Here is a 20,216-nt window from a genome sequence, read left to right as displayed (position 1 = left end):
ATTTCAGTTCTGTCAGTTTTTGCTTTCCATATTTTGCTGTGTCGTTTCATGCATACATATTTACAATTGTTGTATTTTCTTGGTAGATTGACACTTCTTGGTAGATTGACACTCTCTGTAATTTTCTTTGCTCTGAAGTCTACTTTACCTGATAATGATGTAGCCACTCCTGCTTTCTTTTGAATAATGTTGGAAGCATATCTTTTTCCATTACTTTCAATATTTTGAGCAAAGGTATCCGAAATTTCTTAACCATAGTTTTGGCCATAGTTAATTCTTTTGAAAATATTTCAGGAGTGGTAGTAGTTAAAATTTAACTTTGGATTATACTTAGCTTCCTAGGAGTATTTTACCTAGAGCAAGTTCAATAAAGAAGAAAATATTTTTCACAAGTAGGAAAATATGTGCAGGGAACTTGAATTTTTAACTTGTATACAGTAAGGAAAAGGTAACTTTAAATGATCACATAAGTATATGTATAAACACCTAATGGATACAAAGTCACCCACTGTGTGTTAGTAACCAAATATGAGGAAAATATACTTAAACCTTATTTATCTTTTTTATTTAGAGCTGAGCTAATGTTTTTGTTTAATCAAAATGTTCTTACATGGCAAATGACCCATGTAAGAGAATTCTGAAAAAAGATACATAGAAGATGTGATCATTGGTATCTAGTGTTGGAAATCTCCACAGATACAAACTCAATCAATACTGTTTTATTATTGTCATGTAGTAACAGACTTTATTTTCTTAGACTTTCACAAAATAAAATAAGTATGTGATGAAGAGAGGCTCAGCATTCCTACTTTGTCCTTGATAAATGTAACTCCTTTCTGTTATCATTCAAGGCCAAAATGTTGAGTCCTGGCTCTTGAGAATCTTTTGTCCTCTGGCAACATCTCTTTGTTCTATTCTCCAGCACAGAGCATGCTGTTCGGGTACACTAAATCTAACAGAGGAAATTTTAGGTGTAAACAATATATATTTGCATATTTGAGATAGAACACTGACATGTTTTCACATTATGACATTCTATTTCTGGGAACATGGTTAAAGCAGCATTTTTTTTTCTGGAATTTTCTTGACATGATTCATCTTCCCTTCCTCTTATTAAAAAAAATTAGATTACCATCCCTCCAACTGGACTGATGCTTTGGCTTATGATTCTTCAGGATTTGAATACCTAATACTTGAACACAGAGCTCACTCCATGTCAGGCACTGTATTAAACACATTACACACACTATCTCTTTAATTTTATGATGTCATTGCAAGAATATTACCCCAATATAAAGTAGAGATAATAATAAAAAGATGAGAAGACTGATTTCAAAGAAGTTGAAAGATAACTTGCGGTCATTCATGCTGCTACTAAGTTCTTGAGCCTGCACTGGAATCTATGTTGGCCTGACTCCCCAGTTACCTTCCTACCACTATACTAATCCATGTTATACTATCAGTTCCAGAACTAGCTATTACTTTAACCTACTAGTCTTTGAAGAAAAATAGGTCTTTGTGATTTGGCCACAGATAAGTACTATATGCCTAACTTAGCTAATGTCCCTATAGCTCAGTGTCCAGGCATCCTGTGTTTTCTGCAGCTTCTCTCTCCTCTTTCTCTCTGCTTCTAGATCCTGCTCAAAATTTCTCTGTCCCTAATGTTAGATTAGTGGATTTAAACGTTCTGTCTTCTCTTCCTCCTTTCTTCTAAGTATCTTTCCTCTACAATTCTTAAGATTCTTATATAGCTTTCATATGTTCATATGAGAAACAGTATAAATGCACATGTTAAAATACAATTGTCATTTTAAAAGAAATTTTGTTTATTGCTTTTCTTGCTATTTACTGCTTTCCTTAAACAGCTGTCTGGCTTAGGAACCTCCCATTTATATACTTCAGTATATAATTTTTAGAGTTTTCAAACCAGGACCCAAGATAGTTACCATCACTATAGAGTAGAGAAATATACTGAATACTAAACAAATGTTATATTCTTCCTACTTAACAATACTAAATAAATTTTTGTCAATAACTACTTGTTGCATGTCTATATATGTCAGGTACCACCCTAAACACTACTACCTTTTACTCTTCCACCCAAATCTTTTTAGGTAAAAGAACATTTTAAAAAATTAAAAAAAAAATTATTGTAGCGAGAGAAAGGGTGCACAACCAGGGGAAAGGAGCAAAGGGACAGAGAGAGACAGAGAGAGAGAGGAGAGAGGAGAGAGAGAGAGAGAGAGAGAGAGAATCTTAAGTAGGTTCCTGACTTGGGGCTCAATCCCATGACTCTGGGATCATGACCTGAGCTGAGATCAAGAGTTGGATGCTCGGGGCGCCTGGGTGGCTCAGTCGGTTAAGTGGCTGACTTCGGCTCAGGTCATGATCTTGCGGTCTGTGAGTTCGAGCCCCGCGTTGGGCTCTGTGCTGACAGCTCAGAGCCTGGAGCCTGTTTCAATTCTGTGTCTCCCTCTCTCTGACCCTCCCCCGTTCATGCTCTGTCTCTCTCTTTGTCAAAAATAAATAAACGTTAAAAAAAAAATTAAAAAAAAAAGAGTTGGATGCTCAACTGCCTGAGCCACCTAGCCACCCCAAAGAACATTTTTTAATATTAAAAATAAGTTTTCTCAGTATAATAATATAGAAACCCATTTTAGAAAAATAAAAAAATACAAAGAAGACTTAGGAAATATACACCAGCAATACTTTCAATACTTTTATGTATATCCTTCCAATTTTTATCTATGTTTTTGAACTGTTAAATTTTTTTCAATTAACACCATGTAATAAACATTTTCTATGTTTATCATTGCTAAAAGATTAATTTTGTGGGTGTACAGCATAGTTTTAAAAACAGTTCAATGTTGAATTCAGCCTATTGCTAGCTTTATGTAATTATATGTGAAGACTATGTTGAATGTCATTGCAGGTATTTCTGTCATATATCCTTAGGCAGTTTTTTACAGTCTTAGAAATAGCATTTCTAAGGGACTGGTGGACATTTTCTAGATCTCAAAGAATTATCATTTAGTTAAAAGTTTGTAGTCTTTGCGTTCTAAGGAGGTCCTTCGTGTGTGGAATTTAACATAATTAACCAGTTAGCTGAAACCTTAATTCTTGAAAAGCATGTCTCCTCCATTCACTGATGGAATACTTGACAGGGGGATGCAAAAATGAATAAAACCTTGTGCAGTGCAAGTAATAATTTACTGTAATATGCATATTTGTTATCAAATAGAATACAATGTGCTTAAAATCTGTACTGGATGGATGCACTAAGACCCTTAGGCTGTGTTGAGAGCCTAAGGTAGTGTACAAAACAGTGGTTACTTGCAACATTTCTTAATGAGAAAAGAATGTATTTTTTGTTAAGTATTTGGTGGTCGAGGAACAATACAACCCACCACCTCTTCCTTGATTACTCATGTTTCTCACTCAGAAGGCAGCGTGCACAGTTTGCTTACTTTTAGCATGTAAATTTGGAGGCAATGTACCGAAGTAGAAGAAATTTAGAAATGACTGATACAGCTAACATGGGAAGACAAAAAAAAAAAAAAAAAAAAAAAAATCACACTAACGGACAATTTTCCTGAGAAAACAAACAAGATGTCACTTGGGATAACCATAACGTCAACACTACAGTGTCATGCCATAAGCGGAGGCAGTACAAGTGTTAAAGTCAGCACAGGCCTCCACGTTTCAACAGACGCCGCAAAACCTGGGCAAGTTTTCAGGGGGTGACACCGACCCCCGGCCAGGCCCAGAAGACAGGGCAGATGAGGACAGCCGTTAGGAACTGCGTTCGCGTCACGCCAGGGAACCGACGCACAAAGCTACGTCCCCAAGCTCTCCCTCGGGGCCCCGCCCACTCCTCGTCCTAGAGCCCGCGGGGGCCAAGAGAGGGCGTGGCCAAGGGTGAGGCGAGAAGACCGCGCAAGCGCACTCAGAACCGAGTCAATTAGCCAACTATTAATCTCGCGAGGGTTGAAAGTCGGTGGCGTAGGTAGTTGTCCTGGATGCTGGCGAGATAGATGATTTCTACCAGAGGAAGAAAAGGAGGCGGCGAAGCTAGTTCCTCGCGTCGGTCTCTTTCGCTTTCCTTTCCCCTTACCCAACCCTCCGCCCTCCCGTAAATTAACCCGCCTTCCCTGACCTCGGTGACCCAGGTGGCCCCGCCCACTCTCGTCGACGTGATTCCCGCCGTGAGGTAAGCGCCGGTCGAATCCCGAGCCCCGCGGAAGAGGAGGAAGACGAGACCGGGAGGCTGCTGGGCAGGGCTTAGGCTCTTAGCTGAGCCGCGGCGCAGGGGCGCATTCGGGTGGTCCTCTCGCACTTCCGTCAGCTCGTTGCGACGTAGCCACCCAGGCCTAGGCCTCCTCATCTCTGCCGGGCCTCTGGCAGCAGCGGGTGACGCAGACGGAACATCATGTCGTCCGCGGCCGAGCCTCCGCCACCCCCGCCTCCCGAGAGCGCGCCTTCCAAGCCAGCAGCCTCGGCCGCCGGCAGCGTGAGCAACAGCAGCAACAAAGGCGGCCCCGAGGGTGTCGCGGCCCAGGCGGCTCCCTCTGCGGCCAGCTCCGGCCCCGCGGACTCCGAGATGGAGGTGAGGGTGGCTTGTGGCGCGGGGAGAGCGTGCAGGGGGGCGAGGAGCTGGTTCCCTCTCCCAGATTTTAGTGCTCAGACGCAGAGCAGTACTCCACCCCTTCGGCACTCAAACTCGGCCTCAGACCCTTTGGAACCGGAATGATTCTTTCACCCTTGCGCCCTTGTGCTTAACCTACCCACGCCGACTCCTATGGATTTCTGGCATTTCACATTTACATTACTTGTCTCTTTAGCGAACCTTGCCAAATCCTCGAACCCTTTTATTAAACAGATGTTAGTGATTACTGAGGCAGAGAGGGATCTACCCGTTTTTGTTTTTTTGGGTTTTTTTCCCCCCCCCCGGTGGACTCCCATAATTCCCTGGCCCATCCGATTCTTGGTTTTAGTTTCCACTAAACTTGCGGGATGGGCGAGGGAGATGCCCCTTAGTAGTCAGGGAAGGATGCACCGGGTGGGGAAGGCATTTAAAAGCTGCGCATCCGAGGATTCAGGCCTCCTTTTCTTAATCCCAGTCCTTGTGGGGGCGGTATCTGTTCTGGGCAGAAACAATGGCTAGAGCTGGATGGCCGAGTGCGCAGTGGGGATAAGCGGGGCGCAGCTGCTCCTGTGAAGGGAACGGAGGCTCCTCCCAAGCACTGTTCCTTTGGGAGAGAAGCGACCGAGGTAGCAGCAGCCGTCGTGGACGCCCATTTAATTTTGAGTCGGGGGATGGATGGGAGGATGGATGAATTGATGAATCTGGGGCGGTTAGCTTTCAGTCCAGCGCAATTCCTCTTTTGAGGCCTTGGCCTTTTTTATTCACTTATTTTTTTATTTTTTGAACATTGGTACCGCTCGCTGCCGAGCCTGCTTTAAGGACTGGGGTTGGCCAGGGTGTATGGTGACAGTGCTGCGGGGGTGGAAAGTTTGGGGAGTTGCCAGGCGGGTCTCTTGGGTATGCTCCAAGACTGTGCGATGTCTGGGAACAAAGTGATTGCTTGCTCCTTCCAAATTTTATTCCTGGCCTTCGATCGGTTTTGAGATATTTTAAAGTCGTAGCCCAAAGATTTCTGGGATTTTTCCATCCTTAAGATACAAGGGGTGAAGGTAATACCGCTCTAAAAAAAATGATCTTTTATGCAGTATTAACAAATCAGTAAATGGAAGTGCAGTTTACCATTGAAGCGGTTTTGGCACAGCAGAGTTCTATTTGGGCACCCAAGGTCTAATCTAGAGTGAAGTAACATGTTAATAGTTTATGAGCGAACTTTTAGTGGTGAGGGTAAGTTTTGGTGCAATAGAACATTGATATCCTGTACTTTCAAGTGATTTTAGATCTGTTTCAAATTCCTCACTAGTGTTGCCTTACTTTTCTTACTTAAGGTTTAAAGTGGTTCTTCGGATTACTAGGGCTGTTTAACTTGGATTCCAGCTCCATGGCGTGGGGGTTTGAAGATCCGTCACACTGAAAAGCAGTTGTGTGTAAATGGACAATTCTCTGCACAGTGCTGTCCATAGTTTCTATAAGCTTCTCAAAAGAGTCTCCATTCAAATTTTGGAATAACAACCAATGTCTCACTAGAGATGTTATTTAAATATCAGAAAGAGTAATAAAGCCTAATTTGGCTTTTATTTGCTGTTTTTAAACTAAAATGGAATTTAAGTATGGACATTCGTGTTTGATAACCAGTACCAAATGAAGTCCAGGGTATTTTTATTTGCTCTATGAGGAAATTAGTCTTCTGATAAGTAGAACCTGTGGTAGAACCCAGGTCTGGCTCTGAAACTGATCCATTTCCCACATATTTTACTGTCATATTTTTTCAAGAAGGATGTTTGACAATTTCATTTCTTGAAGAATGACAGTTATTTTAACCTTCTCAGTACAGGAACATCAGTAATTTCATCTTTCATAAGTTTATTCAGTGACTAATTTTAGCCTGGATTTTTTTTTTCTCTGCATGTTATAGTGTGATTAAAAAAATTTTTTAAGTAAATGTACTTTCAGTCTTTTCTGAACTGAATTTGTAAGTCATTGAGGTTCCCTGGTAAAAAACAGATTTGAGCAAAAATATGTAATATATTTGGCAGTCTTAAATGCCTTTTTCTTGTTTGAAAGTAGAATTTAAGGTGGGTGTTTTTCAAAATTAGAAAACAAATGAAATCTTGCATTCACGAATTTTTTTTGACAAGGCTGATCTTCCCAGAAATGTTAGCTTTCACATGTATTCAGTAAAGTTTTCATTTTTGCTTGGATACTGATAAGTCAAGGGAGTAATTCCAGTTTTTGTTTATTATGATGTTTTTGGCGTTGTAGATTAAGCCTATCTTTGCCTTTTTTCGCTATTGACTAGACTGATTGATAGATAGGTACACTAAATGCCGACAGACTAGGCAGATAGACACACTGTGTATGTGTGTCATGTGACCTCAAGAGTCTTGGAGTCCAAATCCCTTTTTTTTTTTTTTTTTTTTTTTTTTTAACTATGGAAGAAATAATGACTACTGTTGGAAACCACATTTTATTTTTTTAGGGTGTATTTGGCCTTTCATGACATCCAATACTATTTTGTGAAGTAGGCTTACAGGTGGCTTTATCCTTTTTACTTGTGGAAACCAGAGATTTGTGATGAGCTTAAGTTACGGTTACACAGGTACGTAAAACTCTTAGCAATGAAGTTAGACTACAATTTAGGTCATTTGACCTCTTTACTACTCTACCATCTCCAGCCCTCCCAATTTTTTAATCACAGGTAGCTTTATTATAATACATAGTACCAAGCCCAGATTTGTACATTTTTAATGAAAATTATTCTTTTACCAACTATTCTTAGTTGCTGTTTTGATAGGTGAGTGGAACTTTGCAGTATAGTTGTTGCTGTTTTTTGTTTGTGGCATTTTGAATGTCAGGGTGAATAAATTCACAAGATAGGATATTTACTACCAATTTAGGAATCAGATTGTTAGAGTATTTGATTTAGGATGCATGAAATTTTTTTATATTTTTCCAGAAGATGGAAATCAGCATGACTAATGATGCTGTATTTCAAGTTTATAGTTACATACAAGCAAGGTAGATACTGCAGTTTTATAATTAAAAAGGAACATGATTTCTTCATAGTATATACTATTTAATTTGGTTTCATAATTATTGAGTAAAAAAATAGACAGATTTGTTGAAAGTTACTCTTTTATTCTAGGATGATGTAGATAATAGTCTTGTGTTGTATAAATCTTGGCCAGTAGCCATGTAGTTTACATATTTGGGTTAAATAGGTTGTTTTCATCATGGCGTTTAATTTCATCAAGATATCCTATCAGGTTAGGTAACAGCCATTTGAGTAACTAGCAAGTTTGCAGTAGAAATGTATTACTTAGAATGTGTTTTCAGCAGAAATTAGTTTAATAATGATGTGTTGACTATTTTTGAAGAACAATCCATGATTTTTCTTTCCTACCAGGAAGTATTTGATGATGCATCTCCTGGAAAGCAAAAAGAAATCCAAGAACCAGATCCCACTTACGAAGAAAAAATGGTATGCTCTAGGTATATGAATAGAGTCTATAATTACTTAAATTAAGTAACTGAATGGACCAAATTTCTGCATTTAATTTTTATAGTTGAGGTACAGATATTCAGTTGAAGTGTGTGTAACATAGGATACTGTAACTTTTGTTGTTTGCATACGTAAAGTACTTCTATACAAATATAGAAGTACTACATAAACGCACAAAATAATATCATATACATATTTGGGTTATTTTATCTACCTTTATTTTATGATTTAGTATCAGAGAGTGGGGAGAGTAAAAGACCAGAGAAGTAGTTATTCAAGATGTGTGTATTCTGCATCTATTTACCATTGTACTCTAACATTTCTTCTTGAATAGTTCGATCCTTGTCATTGGTTTTTTCTTTTCTTTTCTTTTCTTTTCTTTTCTTTTCTTTTCTTTTCTTTTCTTTTCTTTTCTTTTCTTTTTTAAGGTTTTATATCTAGGTAATCTCTGCGTCCAATGTGGGGCTTGAACTCACAACCCCAAGATCAGGTGTCAAATGCTGTATTAACTGAGCCAGTCAGGTGACCTCATCATTGGTTTTCTTTAAACTGAATTCTTCTCAATATTTACCTCTAGCCCAGATGCTTCCAACCATTGTATTTTCATTTTTTGTTGGACATTTAAGTCCCTTTGGTACCTCTTACTTAGGAATATCCAAAATTGAATTTATTCTGTGCCTCACACATATACTTAGTGTTACCTCAATCAGTGACAGTTCCTCTTAATATATACCCAAGCTGTCTATAGCAGTACTTCATAATTTTAATAATCTTGCAAGTTAAACATCATAAATACTTCTCTTTTTCCCTTATTGCCCTAATTCATTTTCTTCTGTTGCATGGGTTATTTCGTTGGCTTCTGTATTTGCTTCCTTTCTTATGATCAGGCCTCTTCCAGATCTCTTCATACATTTTTCCAAATTTTTCAGTCTCCTAATTGTTTCCTTTTTCAACATCATGGTCTTGACTAACATTTTCTTTTTTTAATCAAGCTCCCCTGTCATCTGCTAGCTCCTAACTATAGGTAAGTAAGTCTCAGTATCCACGCTTTATTCTTGAACCAAGGATACTGAATACTACTTGAGAAAACTGAATAATAGTGCTGATTGGTACCAGAATAAATTTATGGTTTTTACTCTCAGGCTTTCGGTATTTATTGCTCAACAATCCCATTTAGCCATTTTAAAACTTTACTTACTATTCTGGTTAAACTTTCTATTCCATTTCTGCCACAGCCTTATTTTCAGTCTTCCTCCACAAAGAATTACAGGCTTTTCTTCAGTTTATTTCCTATTTCCAAACATGTATGGCCTCTGCTACCCTGTGTCATTTCCTTTTGTTTCAGAGAGATAAACTGGTTTAAAGCTATTGATTTTAATAATCATCCATTTGATTTTATGATTCATGTCCTTCAGGTTCCTAATCTTACTCTATTTTTACTTTTTAAGGATCTGTTTTTTCCCTTTAAGATCTCACATCATTTTATGTTAATATTTTCATTCACAACCAAGGTCTTGGCCTGTTTTTCCCTCAATGTTTGCCATAATTATTCTGTAAATGCTGTTCTGAACTCCTCCTTGGTTCTTTGCAACTAGTTTATAATCCTACTACCACTTGAATAAATGAGTAGTGAGAATTTTGAAGTCGTTGATCATGTGTAGAACTATGGTGAAGTCTGTACTTAATTCCTTAAGGCTGTAGTTTCAAAACTTGATCATGCAGATCAAGTTTTGGATATTTTTGCTCTGATGGGTTGTGAAGCACTTTGAAAATCTTAAGACATCTAGAGCCATTAAAGGTTTTTGAGCATTAGAGATATGTGATAAGATCTAAGAATGGGGGTGGAGGGGACCCTCTTCTCTGTTGAAACATCATGTCTTAGGACTTTTCTGGTCATCCCCATTAAAATTTTAGTGCCATTCCCAGTTCCTTTTATCCTGCTTTATTTTCCAAGCATTTACCTTCTGACCATCTTAAATTATGCCTTATGTTTATTTTTGATACTGGAATTTGATGAACAAATGTGCCTTTTCTGGCAGATACACAAAAGTAGTTGCTGAATTGAAAAGCTATTTAAGAAGATAATGTTGACTGAAAACTTTGGAAGAAGTGAAGAATACTTAGTGATTTTTAAATACTGCAGAATAGCACTTCCCTTAAAATGTCTAGCTCTGACCTATCTGAATTAATTTCCATAGCTTAATTTATCTTGATTCCAAATATAATTACAATAAGTGAATAGATTTTTTTCAGCCCCAACATCTACTAGTTGCTTGCCTTTTTTATTATATACATATAAAGAAATGAAATACTGTAAAATACGTATATTATCAGTACTTTAAAATAATTTTTAATCTTCATAGGGTACCTGGGTGGCTCCGTCAGTTAAACATCTGACTCTTGATTTCGGCTCAGGTCATGATCTCATGGTTTGTGAGATCGAACCCCACGTTGGGCTCTAGGCTGACAGTGCAGAGTCTGGTGGGGATTCTCGGTCTCCTCTATCTCTCTCTGCCCCCTCCCCCCTTGCATGCTCTCTTGTGCATGCTCTCTCTCTCTCTCAAAATAAGTAAGCTTAAAATTATAAAATAGTTTGTAATTTTCAAAAACAAAAAACTGAAGCTTGTCTTCTATAGGAAATTATCATGGAGAGAAGTATGCTGATTTCAGTGATCTTAAGTTTTTTTGGTTGAAATTCTTCCATTCTCTTAGTGTGGTAATAGAGAAGATTTCAAATGGCAGATGTTAGAAATGAAAGGAAGAAATAGTATTAATAACTGCATTGGGTTAATGAGTATTTCATGAACTTAATAGTTTTTGTTTTAAAGTAAGCTCTGTGCCCAGCCAGCATAGGGCTCGAACTCATGACCCTGAGATTAAGAGTCTCGTGCTCTACTGACTGAGCCAGTCAGGAGCACCTTAAACATTTTCTTTCTTTCTTTGTTTCTTTTTTAATGTTTTATTTATTTTTGAGAGAGAGACAGAGCATGGATGGAGGAGGGGCAGAGAGAGAAGGAGACACAGAATCGGAAGCAGGCTCCAGACTCTGAGCTGTCAGCACAGAGCCCGACGTGGGGCTCGAACTCACGAACCGTGAGATTATGACCTGAGTCGAAGTCAGGTGCTCAACCGACTGAGCCACCCAGGCGCCCCTGGTCAGGAGCACCTTAATAGATGTATTTCAACCTGATGCCTTTTTAAAATTTGGCACAGCTTAACTGATGAATGACCAACACATTTTTTTCCATTTCTGAATAAATTCACTTCTTTAAAAACTGTTTTAATTTTTTAATGTTTTTTGGTCAACCAAATTGCTATATAATTGACACACAACAGTTTTAATTTTAAGTTAATGAGGTTTGGCAAATTTATGCAATTAGTTAGCCACCTTATAGTCATGATGTAGGACATTTTTATTATCCCGCCCAAAATGAGCTCTTGTCCTTATCCCCTTGAACACTCCAGATGAGCTTTCTATCTCTAGCTATAATTTTGTGTAAGTAAAGTCATAGTACACAGTCTGTGTTTGTCTTCTTTCACTTAGTATAATGGTTTTTTATGTGTGTGTGTGTGTGTATATATATATATATATGTATGTATAAGGTATAATGCTTTTGAAACTCATCTATGTTGTTGCATGTCTCAGTAGTTCCTTTTTGCTGAGTTTATCGTATGGGGGAATGTTGAAGCTTTGATTTCTGAAGTTGTATTAATATTCTGATAAAATGTGTCTTAAAAACTTTTTGCAGCAAACCGACCGAGCAAATAGATTTGAGTATTTATTAAAGCAGACAGAACTGTTTGCACATTTCATTCAGCCTGCTGCTCAGAAGACTCCAACCTCACCTTTGAAGATGAAACCAGGGCGCCCACGAATAAAAAAGGATGAGAAACAAAACTTGCTATCAGTTGGCGAGTGAGTAATAGTTTGTATTTCATAGTTGAAACAAACTTATTTTTGATAATCTTTATTAGAAACATTAAAATCACTTCATTAAGAATTTACTTCATTAAGAAAATTGTTTTAGGGCTGTTACTTATTTGGCCCTAGTTGTTGGCTTGATAAGATGTAGCCATACGTGTATAAATAATTAAGAATAATGCATAATGCCTTAGCTGTTACAGCATTATACTGTTTATGGAATTCAGATGTCATCCATTCCTTGGAGAGAAAACAAATGCAGAGTGTAAGCAACCTGTTTAACATCCCTTAGAAGTAATTAGAATAGTCCAAGCTTGACTTTCGGTCTGATTTGGGATAGGCCCTAGTCATAATCCTCAAACATGCATCAAGTGGATTGCTTTTGTCTGAAGTCTGTGCTTGTGTATGGAATATAGTGATGATTTATAACACAGCAGTTTGTTTAAAATTTTTTATTATACTTAGTTGTCCTTCTGTAAATGAAAGTGCCAGATTGTATCCTGCTCTTAGGTGGTTGTTTACAATGTGTAAAATACCTCTTAACATGTTTGGTTTATAAATACTGCCTTGGAATTTTTGTGCTGGTTGGATAATTAGGATGTTTAATTAGTAATAACTAATAGATTTAATATTAATAGATTTAGGGCAATCTCAGTTCTCTGGAATGACCATGTAATTCCCAAGGTGAAAAATGAAAAATAATCAGTAAATACACTTAAAAGAGGAAATTACAAACTCACCAGTAACGTTAAGTTTACCACACAATTTACAGAAACACGGAAGTGTGAGCTATATCTTGAAGGGATTATGGTCAAAAAGCATAAGCATAATACCTTAATTTTACTTGGATATTCCAGTCATCTAATCTATCTTCTTACCCATTGTGTGTAATCAGAGTGCTTTTGTTTTAATACTTACGAAACTTTATAAGAGACCCTTGTACTTCAGGTGTATTTAAATTGTTCTGACTTGAGAAGTTTCAGCTATTTAAATAGCATCAGATGTCGTGCTCTGGAAATGTGAACTACTTATAATGGGTATTTTGTAGTGTAGTTAATATGTCATGGAAAGAAACACTTGTATTAAGATTATATAACATAAAGGTATTCTATAGTAAATATATAATATATTGTTTAGCTTGGTCTTACTAGTGTTATTGGGGACAAGGAGTCTTAGCACATTTCTTCTTTAACCTTTAGACCATCTTAAATGGAAATTTAGCTTATGTGAACTAATTAGGGTGATGGTACTGTCCTTAAGTATAAGGATATGTGTGTGTGTGTGTGTGTGTGTGTGTGTGTGTGTGTGTGTGTGTATTTATTTATTTATTTTAATCCATCATCCACAGTTATGTTCAGTTAACCTTCAATTTGAAGTAATAAGCACATTCCAGCCTTTATCTTCAGTTTTATGACCATAATAATCAATCATCTTAATAGCCTGTGAGGAGATTTTATTTAAAAAAAAAAAAAATAAGAAAAGAAAGTTAAAGTTCTTTCCTAGTTGGAAGTGCCTGGATGGCTCAGTCAGTTAAGCATCTGACTCTTGATTTTGGCTCACGTCGTGATCTTACGAACCAGTTCCTGAGATCGATGCAGTGCCCTGTGTTGACAGCAGAGCCTGCTTGGGATTCTCTCTCTCGCTCTCTCTGCCCCTCCCCTTTCTCTCTCTCAAAATAAATAAACGTTTAAAAAAAAAAAGTTCTTTCCTAGTTTAGAGAATAAATTGGAATTGAGGGTAGATCTTTGTATTAAGATTTATAGGGCTAAAAGGAGGAGAAGTATGAAAAATAACGAAGACATTCTACTTTGAAGCACATGAAACAAGAATATTCTTGCATATATTTACTGCCTTGGTCTGAGTTTCTGAAGAATTCTTCTGAGAAGGCTAATTATCCTCTTCTTTCAAGCATGTAGTTTTGGTACAGATCAAACTAGCACTTAGATTTAGAAGTTACAAGAGTGCATAATCTACTGTTTTCTAACTTAAATGAAAATATTTGTTGGAAGTATGAAGGTTCAAAATTGGAAGCTTCAGAATTGGAGAATTGAAGTACTTCTAACCTGAGCCCTTTAGAGATTAAGAAATTTGGCAATATTAAAACTGCAGAAAATCAGTTTTTAAGGGGCTGTATCCAATTCTCTTGGGATGTAGAATCTGGGCATCTGTAATAGGCTTTGAGTAGTTCTGATGAAATCTTGGATGAAGAGTCATTGCTTAAGCACTAAATTTCTGTTCTGCATATTCTGCAGCTTTTGCTGAAAGTTGTAGATTTAAGTATATTTATTTTTAATAGCATAGTTGACATACAATGTTACATTACTTTCAGGTGTGCAACAGTGATTCCACAACTCTATACATTATGCTATATTATTATCACAGTGAAAGTCACAGTTATATTTTTAATTTTTATTTTTGAGTATAGTTGACATACAGTTGACATTAGTTTTGGGTGTACAGCTTAATGATTGGACAGATTTATACATTATGCTGTGTTCCCCATAAGTATAGTTACCATCGGTTCCATTGCATCACTGTTATAATATTATTGATTGTGTTCCTGTGCTCTGCTTTTTCTTTCTGTGACCTACTCACAGCATAACTGGAGGTCTATATGTCTCTCCCATTCACCCATTTTGTCCAGTGCCCCACCCTTTTTTCCTCTGGCAACTCAGTTCTCTGTATTTACAGTTCTGATTTTGCTTTTTGTTTGTTTATTTCTTATTTATTTTTTTAGGTTTCATTTATGAGTGAAGTCATATGGTATTTGTCTTTCTCAGTCTTATTTCACTTAACATAATACTCTCTAGGTCCAACCATATTGTCTCAGATGGCACAATCTTATCCTTTTGAAAGTTGTAGTTTTTAAAATGTGATTTCTGGAGTCTTTTTTTTTTTTTTCTTTTTCCTGGTGGAAATACTTTAAAATATAACTTCAAATTACAAATTATGAAATTTTTCTGACTGCGTAGTTCCTTGAAATGAGATTAGCACATTACTTCAGGTGTTACACTGTTGTAATAATTGCATTATATATATTTAGAAAGCCATGTAAAATATTTCAGGTTTAAATTTACTAATATCTATTGTTCCACTTTTCTGGTCTTAATGTAAATGCCTCTTAAAAATTATTGTGGAATCTTGGTCAGCCACTTGACTATTATGTTGAAATAGTAGCTGGTAGTTAAAACTAAAGTGCTAATCAGTTGATTTTATCATGAACTTGACAGCTACCGACATCGTAGAACTGAGCAAGAGGAGGATGAAGAACTATTAACCGAAAGCTCTAAAGCAACCAATGTTTGCACTAGATTTGAAGACTCTCCATCATGTATGTTATACACATTTATAACTACTTGATTTTTTCCAGAATCCCCTTTGAAACATTCTTTGGTTAATGTTTTGGATTTGTTTTGACTGTAATTTATAAAGGGAATTTTTAGTAATCTTTTGAAATTTATTGAACATGAAATAAATTTCAGATTTTTTTTGGATGGGAGTGGTAGCATATTAATAGCGATGCTGTATTTCAAAGGGGCATAAAATGCCATTGTGTTTGTTGTTGCCTGAATGTATGTGTAAAACTAGGAATGGATTTTGCCTTGTTTTTGCCCCAGATAAGAAAACTTAATGTGTAAAGAAAAGCACTTCATGAACACTTTGGTTAACTGATCTCAGGATTTTGTATTAAGTTAGTTTTAAATTTTTTTCTGAAACATTTGTTTTTTAATGGTTTTCCTAAAGAAAACCTGGTTAACCAGATGTAAGTTTTACATATATATAATTTTGTCTGGTGGCATGTTTGTCTTTACTGAAGCCTGATAGTTTTTTGGGTTTTTTTGTTTTTTTTCCTGATCTCCTTTCTCTTACTACTGGATAACTTGTTTGTGTGGTCATAATGGTTGTTAACCAACAGCAAAACTTTATAAAGGTCACTATAGGACCTACAGTTTGGACTTGTTATTTAAATTAACTGTAATTTTAACTCTTAGCAAGTTGAACTTCAGACAAGACAGGATCTGGTTAGAAATTTAGCGATCTGTTTAAAGTACGTATTTTCAGGGGTTTTTTTGGGCTGTGGAATACCCAGTTTCCATTTCTTTTCATGAAGTTAGAAACTAGAGCCAGGTGTTTCGTCCAAAGGGAGAAGGAAATTTGAATTATTTGGGTTGTTTCTTTCTCACATTTCTACGTTGTAGCTAGTTTTCCCAGAAAGCAGTGGTTTTTGAAAGACGATAGGGTATAGATGTGCATATTTTTAAAAAAATCTGGTGATTATGATGTATATACTTAGTAATTTTTCTGGGGTGGGAAATGTGTAGTATTCCCCAGAAGAGATATTGTCTCTTTTGAGCCTGTTAAAAAAGTAACTTATAAAAGGTAAAGGAAAAACAATTTCTGTATATCTTGTCTTATTTCCCCTTTGTTAGGAGGAAAACTAAATCCCCAGAGAATGTCTATGGGTTTTCATGGAAGGTGAAAACACTTGGTTTAAAAACATTTGTGATAACATTAAAAGAAGGATATAAAGAGCAAAGAGAGTCTCTAGTACCAATATATTATTGGTAACGTAAGAACTGAGTGATTGGGGTAGGTAATCTGATGCTTTACAGTCATGTTTTTTGCACTTGGTTATTCTCCTTATCCGTCCGCTCCTTCTCGGCTCCAGATCACAGTGGTTGTTTCTAATGACTTGCAAATTGAAGACAGGAAAGTCACAGAGTAAACCTGTGCAAGTCCAAGTTAAACCCAAGTATCAGATGAAAGGGATAGCCTTTCTTTATTTCTTGTGTCTTTAAAACGTGCATTGTGTTTTCTTTCTTATTCTCAGATGTAAAATGGGGTAAACTGAGAGATTATCAGGTCCGAGGATTGAATTGGCTCATTTCTTTGTATGAGAATGGCATCAATGGTATCCTTGCAGATGAAATGGTATGTGTTTCATAGTTTTTTAGAAGGCCATATTTTTGTAATTGAAAATCCTTTGTACCATGAAATTTATACAAGTTAAGACAGTAGAACATAATTTTTGTTGATTACAATCTAGAACTGTTAGCAAACTAAACTCTGTCAGACTTGCTTTAGCTGCAGAAGCAGAATCTATACTTCAGTTGTGAGAAATTATTATTTATAAAAGTGTAATAAATTTAAAAGTAATACATTTTGAGAAACATGTTTTTGACAGACTTTTATAATAAAATGTTTTGGCTGTTTCCCTCCACTTCTGTAAAACACAAGTGAGGTTCATTGATTTCTCATCAATGAATATTTTCTCAATGTGGCAGCTTGTGTAATTCTGTCTCAAAACATTTACCTCATTTACTACTTATTAGTTATGTAGTGAAACGTTTCAAAATTTCTATGCAGCGATAGTGCTAAAACACTTAATTGCATGGAGTCAAAAGAAATGGGTCTTACTTCTAGCCCCGCTATGCGACTTTGGGAAAGTCACTTAAACTTCTGGGCCTTATGGGCATGGTAGTAGTACCTCCTTATAGACCTCTGAAGATTAAAAAACAACACTGCTGAACTTGACACATACCATGTGCTTGCAATTTGTTAGTTATTGCAAACACAGCTTTGCTTTTGAATATTTTTGTATGTCAGGAAATACAAATATGGATGTCTACTTTGTTTTTGTTTTTCATTGCTTTGTGGTTACTCTTTCAGGGCTTGGGAAAGACTCTTCAAACAATTTCTCTTCTTGGGTACATGAAACACTATAGAAACATTCCTGGTCCTCATATGGTTTTGGTTCCTAAGTCTACATTACACAACTGGATGAGTGAATTCAAGAGATGGGTACCAACACTTAGATCTGTTTGCTTGATAGGAGATAAAGAACAAAGAGTAAGCTTTTCATGTTCCTTTACATTTTTGATACTAAAACAATTTGAGTTTAGGTTTAGGGGAGGGGGGTAACTAGAAGAGGATAAAAGAGAAGGAGTCCAATAGTAAACTTGGGTCTTCACAAATATTCATAATTTACAGATGTCATATTATCTTGGTGGTCAAGAATCCTACTGGGGAAAAGGAGTTGTAGACACTATGATGCCATATGAATATAGTTTCTTTTATTTTGAGATTGGTTGTATAAAATCAAAGGGCATGTTCTCATTCTAGAAGCAAAATCCTTGTTTAAAGAAGTTTTGAGTTTGAGAAGTGGTTGGAAATTTGAGGAGCCAGATTTTGTTTAGATTGATATGCATAATGGTAATTAATAGTCACGGTATTTTTTAAAGATGGATTGAGCCAATCACAGTATTTTGATTAGCTGGTGTGGTATTTATTGAAATAAGTTAAAATGTTGGTTAGTTGAAATTTTTTGGAAGGAAATAATGATACTTTTGAGAATATAAAGTTCAGATTTTAAAGTGTACTATGTTAAAAGTAAATGTACTTAATTTTGTTTCCTCTTCATTTAGCAATCAGTGATGATTCTAGATTTCTTTTTCTCCTTGTATAGATATTTTGGGTATTTTAAGTTACCAAATTGCTTTTTATGTTTTGGAGCCCAATTTAAACCACTTCTTGCTTTACTTTCTTGTAAAATAAGACTTACAATAGCAAAGCCTTAATAGATTGTAAATATGAAAGGAGTGAAAATGGTTTCTGCAAACCATCCTTGAGTCTTCACTTTATGGCACAAACCGTACACTCCTTTGCCTAAACCTGTCTCTCCTAAGAATTTTAGCACCTGTTGGAAATGAAAAAAGACATTTAAGAGTTACTTAGTTTATTGAATTTTGCACTGATCAATTTGTCAATTATTTTACTAAATGGCTCTGACACTTAAAAATGATTAGTGAAAATGATTAATGAAGTTAGTTTGAGCCATTTCTGGATGTTTGCATACTATAGGTAACTATCTCTTTTTAATATTTCTACCCTCTTTTATGTATTAGATTACTTGTCATCAATAAATTTAATGTATAGTTTATTTCTGCCTGATGTAATTTTTTTCTCTTGCTGCACAGGCTGCTTTTGTCAGAGATGTTTTATTACCAGGAGAATGGGATGTATGTGTAACATCTTATGAAATGCTTATAAAAGAGAAGTCAGTTTTCAAAAAATTTAATTGGAGATACTTAGTTATAGATGAAGCTCACAGGATCAAAAATGAAAAATCCAAGGTAATTTAGTATTTGGAAATGAAAATCATTTGTACCTTCATTTAGAATTTGATCAATATGTAGAATCTTCTAATGATGAATTTGGTTCTTTTAGTTGTCAGAAATAGTGAGGGAATTCAAGACTACAAATCGACTATTATTAACTGGAACACCTCTTCAAAACAACTTGCACGAGCTCTGGTCACTTCTTAATTTTTTGTTGCCAGATGTCTTTAATTCAGCAGACGTAAGTATGTCTTACCGTTTGGTTGGAATGTTAGTGTTTTTGTTTAGTGCTGTACATTTTTATAATAAAATTGACCTTTCAGCCCTGCTTGAGATAATTGTTAATTTTTCATCTTTTATATGGCCTGGTATAACCTACCAAATTTTTTCTATGCCTCCTGAGAGTTACTTGTTTGTGTCTTTGGGTTTCTTTTTTTTTTTTTTTTTAACTTCTTTTTTTAAAGTTTATTTATTTTTGAGGGAGGGAGGGAGAGAGAGAGAACACGAGCTGGGGAAGGGCAGAGGGAGAGAGGGAGACACAGAATCTGGAACAGACTCCAGGCTCCCAACTGTCAGCACAGAGCCCTACGTGGGGCTCAAACACACAAACAGTGACATCATGACTTGAGCCGAAGTCTCATGCTCAACCAACTGAGCCACCCAGACAAATACCATTTTACAAACCTTTGTTTTCCCCCTCTGGAATATCATAGATTCATATACCAAACAGGTAGTCACGGCCTGAATTTCAGCGGCTGTCGGTGGACTGCCTGTGTTCTTAAGTACTGCTCAGGTTATACCCCAGTTGAATTTGTGAGCTTCACATTGCTTGTGTTTTAAGTCCCATAAATGTACTCTTCCCAAGATTGTCTTCAAATTCGGTAAAACCTGTCTAGCCATCTTTTTTTATGGTCTGACAAACATTGAACCTAAACGTTACCTTTTAATAGATTATTTGCACTCATAAAAATGGTTAGGTACTCAAACTGTTGGCTGTACCTAAGAATATAATATGTATATTGAAAGTCTATG

At 36.3% G+C, this 20,216-nt stretch overlaps 1 protein-coding gene across 1 annotated transcript in view; it reads left to right on the top strand.

Moving 5' to 3' along the window:
* Window positions 1-3,980: 3,980 nt before the first annotated feature.
* SMARCA5 (SWI/SNF related, matrix associated, actin dependent regulator of chromatin, subfamily a, member 5) overlaps window positions 3,981-20,216 on the top strand; it is a 38,499-nt gene continuing 22,263 nt past the window's right edge. Inside the window, exons 1-8 of the mRNA XM_053901225.1 lie at window positions 3,981-4,606; window positions 8,049-8,123; window positions 11,894-12,060; window positions 15,297-15,397; window positions 16,898-16,998; window positions 17,737-17,916; window positions 19,044-19,199; window positions 19,294-19,425. Of these exons, the coding sequence (XP_053757200.1) occupies window positions 4,430-4,606; window positions 8,049-8,123; window positions 11,894-12,060; window positions 15,297-15,397; window positions 16,898-16,998; window positions 17,737-17,916; window positions 19,044-19,199; window positions 19,294-19,425 (1,089 nt within the window). The 5' untranslated portion in view covers window positions 3,981-4,429. The remainder of the gene's footprint in view (window positions 4,607-8,048; window positions 8,124-11,893; window positions 12,061-15,296; window positions 15,398-16,897; window positions 16,999-17,736; window positions 17,917-19,043; window positions 19,200-19,293; window positions 19,426-20,216) is intronic.

This window comes from Panthera pardus, unplaced genomic scaffold (assembly GCF_024362965.1).
Source record: "Panthera pardus isolate Hobbes unplaced genomic scaffold, ASM2436296v1 HiC_scaffold_13, whole genome shotgun sequence".
Taxonomy (NCBI): Eukaryota; Metazoa; Chordata; class Mammalia; order Carnivora; family Felidae; genus Panthera; species Panthera pardus.
Note: the sequence above shows the minus strand (reverse complement) of the source record. Positions and strands in the feature narration are given on the sequence as shown.